Genomic DNA, 14894 nt, shown 5'->3' with positions numbered 1-14894 from the left:
GTCCCACCTACCTAAAGTGGTACCTTGGAGCAGCAGTGGCGTAGGAGGTTAAGAGCTTGTGTATCTAATCTGGAGGAACCGGGTTTGATTCCCCGCTCTGCCGCCTGGGCTGAGGAGGCTTATCTGGAGGATTCAGATTAATTAGCCTGTGCACTCCCACACATGCCAGCTGGGTGACCTTGGGCTAGTCACAGCTTTTCAGAGCTCTCTCAGCCCCACCTACTTCACAGGGTGTTTGTTGTGAGGTGGGAAGCGAAAGGAGATTGTAAGCCCCTTTGAGTCTCCAGCAGTGGCGTAGTGGCTAAGAGCAGTGGCTAAGAGCAGGTGCACTCTGATCTGGAGGAACCAGGTTTGATTCCCATCTCTGCTGCCTGAGCTGTGGAGCGTATCCTGGGAATTCAGATTAGCCTGTGCACTCCCACACATGCCAACTGGGTGACCTTGGGCTAGTCACAGCTTCTCGGAGCTCTCTCAGCCCCACCCACCTCACAGGGTGTTTGTTGTGAGGGGGGAAGGGCAAGGAGATTGTAAGCCCCTTTGAGTCTCCTGCAGGAGAGAAAGGGGGGATATAAATCCAAACTCTTCTAAAGCCTACGCCCATATGAGCTGGCCCATGCACTGAGGTCAAGCGGGGAGGCCCTCCTGGTGATCCCTTCTGCTGCCGAGGTGCGGTGGGAGGGGGCTCGTGGGAGGGCTTTTTCTGTGGTAGGCCCCAAGCCGTGGAACAACCATCCTGAAGAACTTGGGTGCTGTGTGGTTTCCGGGCTGTATGGCCGTGTTCTAGCAGCATTCTCTCCTGACGTTTCGCCTGCATCTGTGGCTGGCATCTTCAGAGGAAGAAATTCACCAAGTGCCGACACTTTATGGATTTCGGCACCTGGTTAAAACCTTCCTCTTTACCCAGGCCTTCAGTGTGTGACCCCCAGGGTCCCCTGCATCAACGCCAGTTAAAGAGTGGGAGGAAGGTTGGGTGGGGATTTTTAATGATGTTTTTATCGACTGTTTTTAAAGGATGTTTTTATGGTGGTTTTTAACATTTATGTTTTTATGCTTTTAGGATTGTATGTTTTAAGGGGGCTTTTAACCCCAATATGTAAGCCGCCCTGGGATTTCAGTGTAGGGTGGGGTATAAATGGAATAAATAAAATAATAAATCAATAAAGAGATTGATTGGCTGTGTTAGTAATATTTGCTCTGTTTGCTCTAATTCCTTTTTGTTTTTGCTATTTGGGTTGATTGACAGCATTATCTCCCCCCCCCCAATTCTGCACGTCTTTTCTCCCCCCTCCCTGATTTTCTCCTCCTCATGTGGCTCTATTTTACCATTCAGGAGATGCATTATCCTCCCTCCTTCAAAGCACACAACATGCACTCCACCTTTTAAAAATAATTCTGCTGCCTTGGTTTACACAGGGATAGATACTATGATTTCTACTTCAGTCTGGGACAGGGTTGTATATGACATCAGTGATTTTAATTATGACCTATTTTTTTATCAGAGCATTTTTCAGTAGGTATTTATGATGGGTCTTTTGTTTGCTTACAGAATAGTAGTCTTTGGATACCACCTTGAACAATAGTGGACTCCTTTGAGTATACAGGCAGTGATGGGATCCAAAAATTTTAGTAACAGGTTCCCATGGTGATGGGATCCAAACTGTGGCGTAGCGCCAATGGGGCTGGGCAGGGCACGATGGGTGTGGCCGGGCATTCTGGGGGCGGGGCAGTGACAAGGATGCAGCCACTGCGTTGGTCCTTGGGCGGGAAATGAATGCATGCAGGCGCAGGCTGCCACGCACGCCAGTGCACCTCCTGCTAGTCTGCTTCAAGTTCTGCGCGCTACTGCTGAGAGGAGGGGCGTAACTAAGGCAAAACTCACATGGCAAAATCACCAATTAGTAACCCCCTCTTGGCACACACAAATAATTAGTAACCTACTCTCGGGAACCTGTGAGAACCTGCTGGATCCCACCTCTGTATAAAGGACTATTTAAGACAAAAGTGTTACAACATATTTTTTTCAGTGAGTTACGTATCCGAGTTATTTATCATAAATATTTATGATTAGATATTGACTGTATGTTGATCCAAATTTTATATATCTTTCATTTTGGTTTACAGAACAGGGGTTTGGTGGTATCACCTTGAATGGCTGTGGGCTCTACATACAGTCTACATAGAACTATTTAAGAAATTTACTGAGAGCTTTAATATGCTTCAGAAAGTACCCACTCATCCCCATTTACATTGTAAACACAAATGCTATTTTGGATTGGTTCATGGGCCTTTACTCTTTACACTTTCATTCTAACCGTTTACAGGATTTGTACACAACCTTCCAAGCTGGATTAGAGTTTATGGATGAGGATTGTAACAATTGTATTTGTGCAAAAGTTTGACCTCTGAGGACGGGCCAATTTGGATCAAATATTACTAATTCCCATCAGCCCCTGCTGATCAGCCAATTGGCCATGCCAGCCAATTGGCCATGCCAGCAGGGGCTGATGGGAATTGTAGTCCATGAACATTTGAAGCACCAGAGTTGGACACCCCGCATTAGGTCTTTCTATTATGTGCCAAGTGTGACAACTTATATGATCTACATGATTGCTTTTCCATTCCATGTTTAATTACTCTAGATTGTTTTTAACTTAAAGGTGGTGTGCACTGTGCAATAAATGTTGATTATATCATTTATTTTCTTCCTGCCCCCTGGAATTTTCCCAGGGTGTTCAATGGCTACTCATTTCACTCTTCTTCTCCAGTTGACAAGAAGCCGGGATTGGAAGCATGTCACTTACAGCTTCCTTCTCAAACCCAGTGACCCCTCACCCACCAGAGAAATGTTCAGGCAATTCTGTGACAGCAAATTTGCAACTTTCCTGTTCTTTCTTCGTGAGCACCTCACAGAAATTCTGGGACATGGGTCAAATTAGTAAATCCTTCAGAAGCTCTGGTGGGGAGAGACTGAAGTCACCGAATGCTGTTCTCATTCAAGGAGAAGGCTAGGCTATGTGCTTCTTGTGAAATGCCTCCACAGCCATTACAAGGCTTAGAGATATCTAACCCTGAGCACTATGGCTCTTTCCAGAGGTGGGATCCAGCAGGTTCTCACCAGTTCCCGAGAGTGGGTTACTAATTATTTGTGTGTGCTGAGAGGGGGTTACTAATTGGGTCTGCTTTTCCATTAGAAATTCCATTAGGGTCCAAAAATCATTAAAAGTCTTGTTTGTTTCCTATGTGGCTGGTTAAGCTAAGGTGCAGCAAACGGATAATTCTCTCTCCCTGTTGGTAAGCGGTTTTAAAACATGTTTTAGAAATATGAGTAAGAAGTTCCCTTGTTTAAGGAAAGTATCCTTCTTTTGATTTCTAGAAACAAAATTAAGTATTTGAAAGTATTAAGTATTTGACAGGCAGTCAATTAGAGGAGAAGTAGTTGTTTCTGTTGGAAGTAGACGATAGGACTTGCTATAATGAGTTTAAATTATGGACAAAAAGATACCAGCTGGAAATTAGGAACTTTTTTTTTTACAGTAAGAGTTTTTTACAGTAACAGAGAAATTATTAATGCCCCGCCTGCGGAATGCTCAGCCACACCCCCGTCGTGCCCCACCCTGCCCCATTGGCCACTGTTTGAATCCCACCACCATGGGAACCTGTTACTAAAAATTTTGGATCCCACCACTGGCTCTTTCCCAGTTCCAATTTTTCTGCCTGTTTGGAGCACAGAGGGAGAGAAAGATTGCAGAAGAAACTAATGTTCCTGCCTGTACTTCCTCTCAGCAAACATGTTGTCCACGCAAATTGGGAGCTGCGTTTTGGTCTGAAAACCTGGACTCAGAGAGCAAGCAGGAAAAATCAACTTGCAACAATTGTCATTACCAAAACCTCCCGCCAGATGGCAGCAGAGGAAGACCGGGCCTCCAACCCAAGGCTTGTTAAAGGCAGGATTTCCCCACCAGCTGTGAGGAGAGGCTGACAGGGCGGACGTGGAGTGCCCGGCTTCTGTGGTGCTGGAGGAGCAGGAGACAGTTGGTCGGTCCCCCCATCTGTCATGATTAGCAAGGTGTCACCTGGACGGAGACAGGACCGCTCAGACTGATGAGGAAGCTTCATCGCCTCTGAGGCAGGGAGCTCGCAACCTGAGCTGGCCGTTGACAGTGATGAAGCAGAGGTTCCTCCAGGTGAGCCCATTACGGCTGGAGGCAAGAGACTTGTTGGAGTTAAAATAATACCTTCAGCTCAGAGAAGGGCATGTTTGTTCGGCAGCTCTTCCCGAGATGGTACGACAAGGTATCCGAGAGACACGGAAGGATTTGTCGGGTGGCAGAGAAAAAGACAGCCGAAAGGTTTCCGCGACAAAAACGCAATTATCGCTGAAATCCACACTAAGATTAGGCTTGGCGGAAGAAAGCCTAGCATTGCAGTCAGGGCATTAGGAAATGCAGCAGTGTGACTTGTCATGGGGCTGGTTGTGTTGGCCAAAGGGTCTGTGCTAGCCGAAAACGCCACCTACAGTTAACCCAGGAAAGCCTCTGGTCACAGGCTGACCTTTGGTTCTTCCCGGTGCCCCCCCCTTACTCACTTACTTTTTTACCATCCTAATTTTGTCTACATCTATGTTACCCTCATAAGAACATAAGAACTAGCCTGCTGGATCAGACCAGAGTCCATCTAGTCCAGCACTCTGCTACTCACAGTGGCCCACCAGGTGCCTTTGGGAGCTCACATGCAGGAGGTGAAAGCAATGGCCTTCTGCTGCTGCTGTTCCTGAGCACCTGGTCTGCTAAGGCATTTGCAATCTGAGATCAAAGAGGATCAAGATTGGTAGCCATAGATCGACTTCTCCTCCATAAATCTGTCCAAGCCCTTTTTAAAGCTAAAAAGGAGTCCTAGGGAGGAGTCCGGCCGTCCGTCCCCCCTTTTGGGGAGGCTTTTTAATAAATTGGGTTATGGGACGCCTGTTATTATTGTATTGACTGCTGTTTTAATGGATTTTAATGGATTTCAGTAAATCTAACAATTGTTTATGTGGTCACTTATTGTGATCTCTTGTTATAAATTGTATATGCGTTGACTTTGTTGTGCACCGCCCAGAGCCCCTTGGGGATGGGGTGATATACTAATCTAAACAAAAAACAAACAAACAAATAACTCTTTGAGGTGCCAGAAGATTCTAGGGTGCAGTTTCCCCTCGCTCTGCCCCTACCCTAATGGGATATGAATAAGGGCATTTCACATTGCTGGTCCAAATGAGAAAAGAACCCCTTCCTCATGGAATACAAAGAATGCAGGAAACTGGCATGGTTGTATGAGGGCCTTTTTAATGCTATGAAAAGGCAGCAATTAGATTGTAAGGAAGGAGTGCAGTCTTAAGGATGGATCCCACTATATTCTGTCTCAGATAAATATGTTAGTACAGTCAGTTGAGGTTCAGCGGTCGAGAAAATTGTGTGCTTCCGCATTAGAATATAGTCCCAAATGAATATGAGAATTATCGTTCATTTTTTAAAACCTATCAAAACCATTTGTGCGTTATTGAACATGGTATTTTGATACAAGAGCATTTATAGCTCATTGAATGACTATCATCAGTACTTGTCTTTTGCAAACTGGTAAGCACTAGGACCAAGGCGAAGCATCTCACAAAGAAGGTCCGGCATGTTGAGTTTTGGGCGGAGGAATATGCAGTCCAACCAGGGGTGAAGCCAGGTTCTACAGCTAGGGGGAGCAAGCATATAAAAAAGGTGCCATGACACTTCCCCAAAAATTGCATCCCCACCTCTCCAAGCACAGCAGGAAGGAGCTGGGGTGAGCAGAGTAAGTCTCTGGAGTACAGACAGGTTGCCAGCCCATGATGCTGGAGGTCAGGGCACTCTGCATATGCCCCGAGAAAGTTGGCTGCTTGCAACAGCTCTGCCTGTTCCGGAGGCAGCTGCCTGAGTGGCTGGGGCAGCTGCTCAGCATTGGGGGGCAAGAGAGGCCGAGAGTGACGACCCACCTGCTGGGGAGGGTCGACGGGGCACTCCTTGCAAATCCTGGCCAAGGTGACCCTTGGGTTCTTCCGATGTATCCATCTGGACAGGGACTTCCTCCCACCCCCTTTCAGCAGGCTGACCTTTGGTTCTTCCCGGCAGCCTCCACCTTCCTCCAGCAAGTCCCCAGGAGCCCCCAGGGCAGGTGTAGCAGAGCTCGCAATTCTGGGCAGGGTCCAGCCACAAGTCTCACCAGGACTGTGGGCAGCCAGGAAGAACCTCCCCCTTTCTGCTATCTGGGCAAGTCTGGTGGGGAGAGAAGAGGCGGGGCCACAGCTGCAGAGGAAGTAGCCAGGCCAGGGATGCTGTGCTTTGTGGTGCGTGTGTGCTGGCAAGCAAGGCAAGAGCGGCAGGCAAGCAAATGGGCGAGGTGGTCACCAGGCAGCTGAGGTAAGGGCATCAGGCGAGCAGAGCGAGGGGAGCGAGCGAGTGGGCAAGGCGTGAGAAAAAAGGTGCCGCTTTTAAAAAATGTGCTTATGGGGGAGTGGTTTGTGCCCTTGCTCCCCCGTTGGCTACGCCACTGAATCCCACTAACATCTTTTTCTGAGACACAGTATCAATGCAATGATATCAGAATCAAAGGCAAAAATGCTTTCAAAAGACATCCGAAGGTTGATTATATGGGTGTAGAAACGGAGGGGGGGGGCGCATGGGGGAGGTTTCTTGACACAATGAATGGAGAGCCCCCCACACCTTCAGGCCATGACACCTGGTTGCTTTTACTGCAGTGGGCTAATATTGGGGACCCCTCTGGGCTCCAGAGAGGAAGGGCTTTTCCTCACGCTTGACTTTCTGCAGATTTGCTTAGAACTCAATCCACAGGCACTGGAATCAATTTGGGCACGGTTCTTCCACACTTCTGCCCTCCTTCTGCCTTTTCACAGTTGCGAAAGCTTATTTTCTTCCTCAGGATCTCCAAGGGAGGATGCTGACATTATTGCTGGTGACACAGCACACCTATCCTTTATTTTCTGTGCATGCTTACAGTCTACAAAGTCGAAGAGCCAGTTATATTGAACGGAAGCTCCTTAGGCTGGAAGAGGGCTTCAGACTTGGCTGGGTGAATGCGTCGGAATTTAAATACCACGCAAAGCACTTCTTTCAGTAGTAAAGTTAAATATAATAATAATTACTATTTCTAATCTCCCCGCTAGCCCTATGACTATCTACCTGAGTTTGGTACAGAGTGCAATTCTCCCACAGCCTTTCCGAGACAATTCCGTTCTTTCTATATGTTGTCCCGTTTCTGTTCTGTTCTGAGAAGATCTAGCAACGATCATTAAGAATACGGCGCCGCCAGTGCTCTTGGCGCAAGTCGGGTCTCTGGCCTGAGGAGCAAAGGGAATTGGACCCCCCCCCCCCCGTGAAGTTATACTTGCCAGGAAAATATTCCCAAGGAATATGGGGCTGACTTACAAGAAAGCATGTCCAGAATCCAGGTGTAACGAGACTCTGCTGTCTTTCCAAGAGGGAAGGCTAGGTCAAAAAGCATGGATCAGTTAAGGTGCCTATATTTGGGTGACCACAGACCCCTGCATTTTCAAAGTTTTTTTCCTATCCCTTGAAATGGCAGATTTCAGAACACCGTGTAGTCGATTGCAAGGTCTCCCAAGTCAATTCCAGCCACATTCGCGTATAACTCCGGCACAACCAGCTCGGGAACTTGAAGTACAGCCTGATCGTTGCTGTTCTTGATTGCTGTTTGTATCCTCCAGATGAGCTCCGTGGGAGACAGCCGGTCTGTCGGAGTCCAGCACCAGCAAGCCTTCATGATGCTATACCTGTCAATGAAAGAAATATTTTTCTCATATCACAGATTCAGCTCACACAGTCCATTGACCAAACCTGAGCTATGCGTTAGGCAGAGCAAAGTGGCAGAATGAACAGGAATTCTTGGTCTTCGCAATGCAGGTTTCAAATTTCAAGCTCCCTCTCCTCCATATGTATATAAAAAAGTACCTCAGCAAAAAAAGGTTTAGCATCTCTCTCCTTTATGCACTCCATTACTCCATGCAGGGAACATGCCAAAATAGAAACACAGCCTGTAGGACTCCTGTCAAGAATTGTACCATTTCAGTCTTCTCGTTCATTCTGCGTAACTCAGAGATAAGCTACCGTGTTTCCCCGAATATAAGACAGTGTCTTATATTAATTTTTGCTCCCAAAGATGTGCTATGTCTTATTTTCAGGGGATGTCTTATTTTTTCCTGTGTTCTGTTCATCAGGCATGCTTCCAAACAAAAACTTTGCTATGTCTTACTTTCGGGGGATGCCTTATATTTCGCACTTCAGCAAAACCTCTACTATGTCTTATTTTTCAGGGATGTCTTATATTAGGGGAAACAGGGTAGTAGGAAGGTTGCATACAGACACAAACTCTGTGCCATGCTTTTCGTTAGGATCAACCAGCTTGACACAGCACTGACACAACCTGGCACAAAACCGGCTTGGGGCTTTCCCACACACTTGGCTTTTGATTTTCTTAGTCCACAGGCAGAGCAATCAGTTTGAACACAGTTCTTCTTCGAGTTCCCTCTCGCTCTGCATTTTCACTGTTGTGGAGTCTGTTAATTTTCTTCCAGATTTTCCTAAAATAACAAGGATTTTCAAGGGAGGATGCTGCCATCATTGGTGAAGCCAGAGCAACCTGCTTTCCCTTATATGTCCAAGAGGGGCTAAAGACTTGCTTTAAAAAAAAGTGAAATCTGGGAATGCAGAGAATCTGCTTAAGTTATAGGCATCAACATTTTCCTTGCTTGTGCGTCCCTGTTTCTTTTTTGCAGAGAGGGGTCTATTCTACATGTGTTTTGCTCCCTCTAGTGTTCGATTCAATATTACATCAGTTTATGTCCTACAGATCTCCCTGCAGATTTAAACTGCACGTTTTTATGCTGAACATAAAACTCTGTAATATCAAATTGACCACTAGAGGGAGCAAAACACAAGCAGACAGAAAAAAAATTCCTGAAGCACAGAAAGGACACACAAGTGAGGAAAATAAGAATGCAGAAAGACCCTGTCACTGCAACGCTGTATTGATATATTGATAAATCAGTGCTGTTTAAAACAACCAAAAATGAAGCCAAAAATGAAACTATTTGTCTTCAGGATTTGGGGGGGGGGGAAGGAAATGGAGTAGTTTGATGACAATGATGCTCCAAATCAGGTGAGTGAGACAGAAAACCAAAATATCACACACAAGGAAAAAGCTGACTCAAAAACAGCTTCCAGGAAAAGCTGGTCTCAAAAGAACTGGGGGGAAAAACAGGGGGGAAGAGAAGCAAAAACTGAAGGCACAAAAAATATATGCAGAAATCAGGGGCCAGAACTGATGGAAGACAAACCATGCAGAAAAGCATTGGATGTTACAGGTCGTTTCCCCACTTACCATCGACCACCCTTTGCTGCACGCTACTCTCAGCGCGGGTCATTTCTGGCGCGTTCCTGGGCTTCCCCACGACCCCGCGCTCTGTGCAGGGTCATCAAGAGGTGCCATTTTGAGGAGCGCCAGGAATGACGCGCGCTGAGGGGGTGCGACAGCGGCAGCGTTGGGGCGGCTGCATTGTCGCCGCCCCTGTAGTGAGGAGTGCCAGGGGACCCCGCGCTACTTCGGTAGAGTAGCGCGCAGCAGACGGTAAGTGGGGAAACGACCACAAACGTTTTGTTTAAAAAACAGGTGAAAAACTATTGTTCAGGCTATGATTGAGCAATGTTTTGTGTCAGTTTAGTTGCCCCTAAGAAAAGGTGTTTCATGGATTTTGTTCTGTGTGGGCCAGTGTGGCTGTTTACAACTTTTTCCACTTCAAGGATGCCTAATTGCAGCCCATAAAGGATGGGAATTATCTACAGAATGACTGTGTACTCAACCCAGGGTAAAAACACCCAATTTGGGTGTAATTGACTCTCTGTCTCAGGCATCACTTCAAATTTATTTCACACAGTGTGTTTCCTTTTGCTCTCAGGCTGCAAGGAAGTTTTGTGTCTGGCGTTTGAGTAGGTTTTAGATGGGTTTACAGCTGGTCGCTGCAATTCCATTGAGTGAACAAAGAGCAGAGACCATTAAACTGATTCCACTAGGAGAATGTACAGTAAAGTACCAGAATTCATTTCACAGAGGATGCCTGAAAGACCAGGTCATAACATTGTGGTTAGAAAAATCTGCTTCCCATCCCTACGTTTTAACATGTTGTAACATTCAGTCTAATTAAGAATTCTTGAAAGTTTGCACAAAGTTTTCGGTCACTTTGGTGGGTCCTAATAAAAAAATATTACATGGATTTGTTCTTGTCTTGTGGTTTTTGAACGGACCAAGGTGGGTTTTCCTACGTACACAGACTGACAGAGAGACACACAGCAAGGAGGAAAGCGCACATCGGCTGATTTTTCACAGTCAAAATGCCCCGTGGTAGATCCGGGAGCTTTCCTGCTGCTGCGGTTTTGCCCTGCTTTTGACTCTTCACTGCTCCCCGGTTCTTCCCGGGATTCGAGGCAGGGCTGGCGCGTTATGCCCCAACTGTTTCTTCACGAGCCCAGTGCTTTTCCATTTGCACCACTAGCTCTTCCGCAATGTCTTCCACACATGCGTGGACAACCTCCACTTCCTGTGTTCTGATTGGCTGAATCTCCCCCCCATCCCCCCCACTCATTTTCACTGTTTTAGTTTTAAATGATCGTGAACACAAAACAGGCGCTGAGAATCGGCGCCCGTGGCACCCCCTGTCTAAAATCCTTGCGGTTGTGAGAGAATCACCGCCCTCCCATTCGCGGCGCCTGCACACGCCGCTTTTCTGTTTAAAAACCAAGGTTTCTTCCTTCGTGTTTTTTTCCACTGCAAGGGGCGGGGGGAACTGATTCTCAGTGCCTGTTAATTGTTGGGGCGGGCCAGAGTGGTGAAACGGGAAAAATGACTCCAGTTCTGATGCTGTGGAGTTTTCCATGGCAGCGGAAGCAGTGGTGGAATCCAAAAATTTTAGTAACAGGTTCCCATGGTGGTGGGATTCAAACAGTGGCGTAGCGCCAATGGGGCTGGGCGGGGCATGACGGGGGCGTGGCCAGACATTCCGGGGGCGGGGCATTAATAATTTCTCTGTTACTGTAAAAAACTCTTACTGTAAAAAAAACTTCCTAATTTCCAGCTGGTATCTTTCTGTCCATATAGCAAGTCCTATCGTCTACTTCCAACAGAAACAACTACTTCTCCTCTAATTGACTGCCTGTCAAATACTTAATACTTTCAAATACTTAATTTTGTTTCTAGAAATCAAAAGAAGGATACTTTCCTTAAACAAGGAACTTTACCATATTTCTAAAACATGTTTTTAAAACAGCCCAGCAGGGAGAATTATCCCGTTTTCTACCTTCGCTAACCAGCCACATAAGGAAACAACAGGACTGTATGATTTTTGGACCTAATGGAATTTCTAAAGGAAAAGCAGACCCAATTAGTAACCCCCTCTCGGCACACACAAATAATTAGTAACCCACTCTCGGGAACTGGTGAGAACCTGCTGGATCCCACCTCTGAGAGGAAGCCACTGGAGCAGTAAAGGGACATTTCAAAAGAACCTCAAATTTGGCGGTTTTTGAAATTCGCACAGCAAAGCCAATGCTGTGGGGCGGCGCCAGGGCAACAACGTGGTGGACACACTGCAGCACCGGGAGCCGTTTAGAACTCCTGGCTGCACTGGAGTATTCTCCATGCTAACAGTGGGACATTTTGACTGTGAAAAATCAGCCATCGAGTGCCTGGTTTTCTTTGCCTTGCCGTTTCATGTCACAATATTGTTTTTTAAGGAAAACTTTTCTTGGATTGCTCTCAGAAGTGAATAGAAACCGGCAGAATGTGAGTTTTAACAGATTCTATTACCAGATAAGTTTCCTAGAAAATGCCTCTTCGTTCTAAAGGATTCTCATTGTTATTTCTGAATTGTTCTTTCCCCTCTTTTTAGGTGCTTTCTGAAATCGGAAGATAGGCTGGATTTAGGAAGCAACCATTTGCCGTAGTGTTGGATGGAATTTACTTCCCTCTGATGCTGATAGCTTGTGCTGTAGACTGTTCAAATTCACGGGCCACAGTACTTCAAATCTGCCAGGTTAAGATATCTCCAGTCTGTAAAGAGATATCTTGAAGAACTGGGATCATAGTTCACAGCAAGCTTAATAACCTCATCCAAAGGGTGGGGTGAGGGGGATGAAACAGATACGGGGTACGGGGTTCTGCCAGTAGATTTGCCCTCCTTGGGGCAGTTCCAGTGGTGGGATCCAAAACTTTTAGTAACAGGTTCCCATGGTGGTGGGATTCAAACTGTGGCGTAGCGCCAATGGGGCTGGGTGGGGCACGGTGGGGGCGTGGCTGGGCATTTAGGGGCGGGGCATTGCTGGGTGGGACTGTGGCAAGGACGCAGCTGCTGCGCCGGTCCTTGGGCGGGAAATGAACGCAAACAGGCGCAGGCTGCCATGCACGCCGGGGCACCTCCTGCTAGACTGCTTCAAGTTCTGCGCGCTACTGCTGAGAGGAGGGGTGTAACTAAGGCAAAAATCACGTGGCAAAATCACCAGTTAGTAACCCCCTCTCGGCACACACAAATAATTAGTAACCTACTCTCGGGAACCTGTGAGAACCTGCTGGATCCCACCTCTGGGCTGTTCCCCCATCTGAGGGACAAAGATGCCATTCTGCAGCTGTGGCACCACTCCAGAATGCCTGGATGTGGTGCTGAGCACTATGCCAGCACTCCTGTGCTGCTGCCAGCCCCACTGGCACAGCGGGGGGTGCTCAAGAGGCATTCCTTGGGGTTGGCTTTCACCTCGGCTTAGCAGGGAATCTTGCTGCCGACGGAGCCTCATTAAGCAGAGGTTTGTCCTGACATATGAATGTAGCCTGAAGTTCTAAGCAACCACAGTTTGATATTGCAGAGATCGGGAGAGAGCTTCTTTGTGCTGATTTTGTGACACAATTCGCACACAAGCACACAATCACTAAGCTGTGGATTCTATGAAGCACAAAAAACAAAGCACCTAGGAACTAGTTGTGAGCAGAACTCTAGGAAACCCTTAACTCTTAATCCATCAGCATGCAGCAGAGATCATAGCAGCCTCAGACAACTAGAGAAGCAGCAGGAACCCAGGGCTCGAAACAGCAAGCAGCGGGTTGTCCAAGAATGAACTGGCTTTCAGGCACATGTTCCCAGGAAATGTGCCATCTTAAAAACCGGGGAACGTTTTATGAAGAAACACAGGAAATGCATAGCCTTGAGATAGCAGGAACAACAAGTCTGGGTGGGACATCTTTGCTTTATTTGTGCACTGTCAGTTGTGTTTTCATGCGTCAAGATGTTTTTTCTGAAAGACCTCACAGCGGAAGAAAAGAAGATTATCATTCAAGAAAAAAAGACCTGACTGTTAATTTTCAGGAGGAGGGCAGCGAAATCAGAACGAAGCTGTGTTGTAGCAGGAATGCTCAACTCTGTAAGTCAAAATCCTTCTAAAAGACTTTCGACCTTCTTTTAATTCATTTATTTGTTTACTAGCAGTAAAGCCCATGGTATGAACAAATACAATAAGCTCTAAAAAATTGTTGCTGGGTTAACAGCGCCCACCGAGGGGATCAACCCCTCCTGCCTAATTATTCAATGAAAAAAGATTACTTACAGACCACCCCCCCCCCTACAGGCCGTTTCCCCACTTTTCCTTCTACCATCTTCACTGCGCACTACTCACTGTGCGCGTCATTTCTGGCTCGTGCCCGGGTTTCCCCATCAAAAGGCGCCATTTTGAGGAGCGTCAGGAATGACGTGTGCTGAGGGGGCGCGAGAGCGGCAGCGTCGGGGCGGCTGCGTTCTCGCCGCCCCTGTAGTGGGGAGTGCTGCGGGACCCCGTGCTACTTGGCCCGAGTAGCGCGCAGCAGAAGGTAAGTGGGGAAAGGCCCACAGACAGGTCCTATAATTTTGCATATAGGCTCTCCTTTCTAGATTCCCCCCCCCCACACAGAGGCTCCTCTAACTTTACAAATGGGCTGTTCTGGCTCAGCTGCGGCTTAACAGTGTTTGCCCCCCCCCCCCTCCCCAGGCAGGAAGTTCTTCTCAGGGCCTAGTCCTGGTTCACTACAGGGCCTAGTCCTGGTAAGAAGAAGCACACAATGTGGGGGGGAGAGAGAGAAGTACGGCTTTCTCCTGCACTCCCCCCCCCCACTGTTCAAGGCTTGCCACTGCCCGGGGCCCTGGCAGCTGCCCCACCTGCTGATGCAAGCCCTGCCACAGAGACTTGGTTCATGCACACAGGGAAAAGAGGCACCACTGAGCCAGCAGAGACCTCAAGTGGCGTGCTGGACGGCCCTCTTTGAAATGGCAGGCAGTAGGCAGAATACACCTGCTCGGAATGTTCCTTGCATTAAAAAACCTCCCGATGCAATAGAAAACTAACACAATGGGAAGGACAGTTGAACGCACGAAGCTCCTTCTACCGAACCAGACCATCGGTCCGTCAAGGTCAGAATTGTCTATGCAGTCCGGCAGCCGCTCTGCAGGGTCGTCCCCCCCCCAAATTTATTTATTTATATTCACTTATTAAAAATGTATACTGCCTCTCCTCGCTGCTCAAGGCGGCTGACAATAAGAATTCAAAAGCTTTTCCAGTGAAATCCAGAATAAAAGAGCAGGTCGGCAGAGATCTTAAAAGATAAAGGTAGTCAGACCCCCGTGCAAGCACTGGGTCACTACTGATCCACGGGGTAACATCACATCCTGATGTACTGTCGAAGGCTTTCACGGCCGGAATCACTGGGATCAGTGGTGGGATCCAAAAATTTTAGTAACAGGTTCCCATGGTGGTGGGATTCAAACAGTGGCATAGCGCCAATGG

At 47.4% G+C, this 14894-nt stretch overlaps 1 protein-coding gene across 2 annotated transcripts in view; it reads right to left on the bottom strand.

Moving 5' to 3' along the window:
* Window positions 1-7007: 7007 nt before the first annotated feature.
* Window positions 7008-14894, bottom strand: part of STYK1 (serine/threonine/tyrosine kinase 1) — a 53115-nt gene continuing 45228 nt past the window's right edge. For both annotated transcript variants that reach the window (XM_048504692.1, XM_048504693.1), the window contains one exon: window positions 7008-7816. In XM_048504692.1, the coding sequence (XP_048360649.1) occupies window positions 7612-7816 (205 nt within the window). In that variant the 3' untranslated portion in view covers window positions 7008-7611. The remainder of the gene's footprint in view (window positions 7817-14894) is intronic.

This window comes from Sphaerodactylus townsendi, linkage group LG07 (assembly GCF_021028975.2).
Source record: "Sphaerodactylus townsendi isolate TG3544 linkage group LG07, MPM_Stown_v2.3, whole genome shotgun sequence".
Lineage (NCBI taxonomy): Eukaryota > Metazoa > Chordata > Lepidosauria > Squamata > Sphaerodactylidae > Sphaerodactylus > Sphaerodactylus townsendi.
Note: the sequence above shows the minus strand (reverse complement) of the source record. Positions and strands in the feature narration are given on the sequence as shown.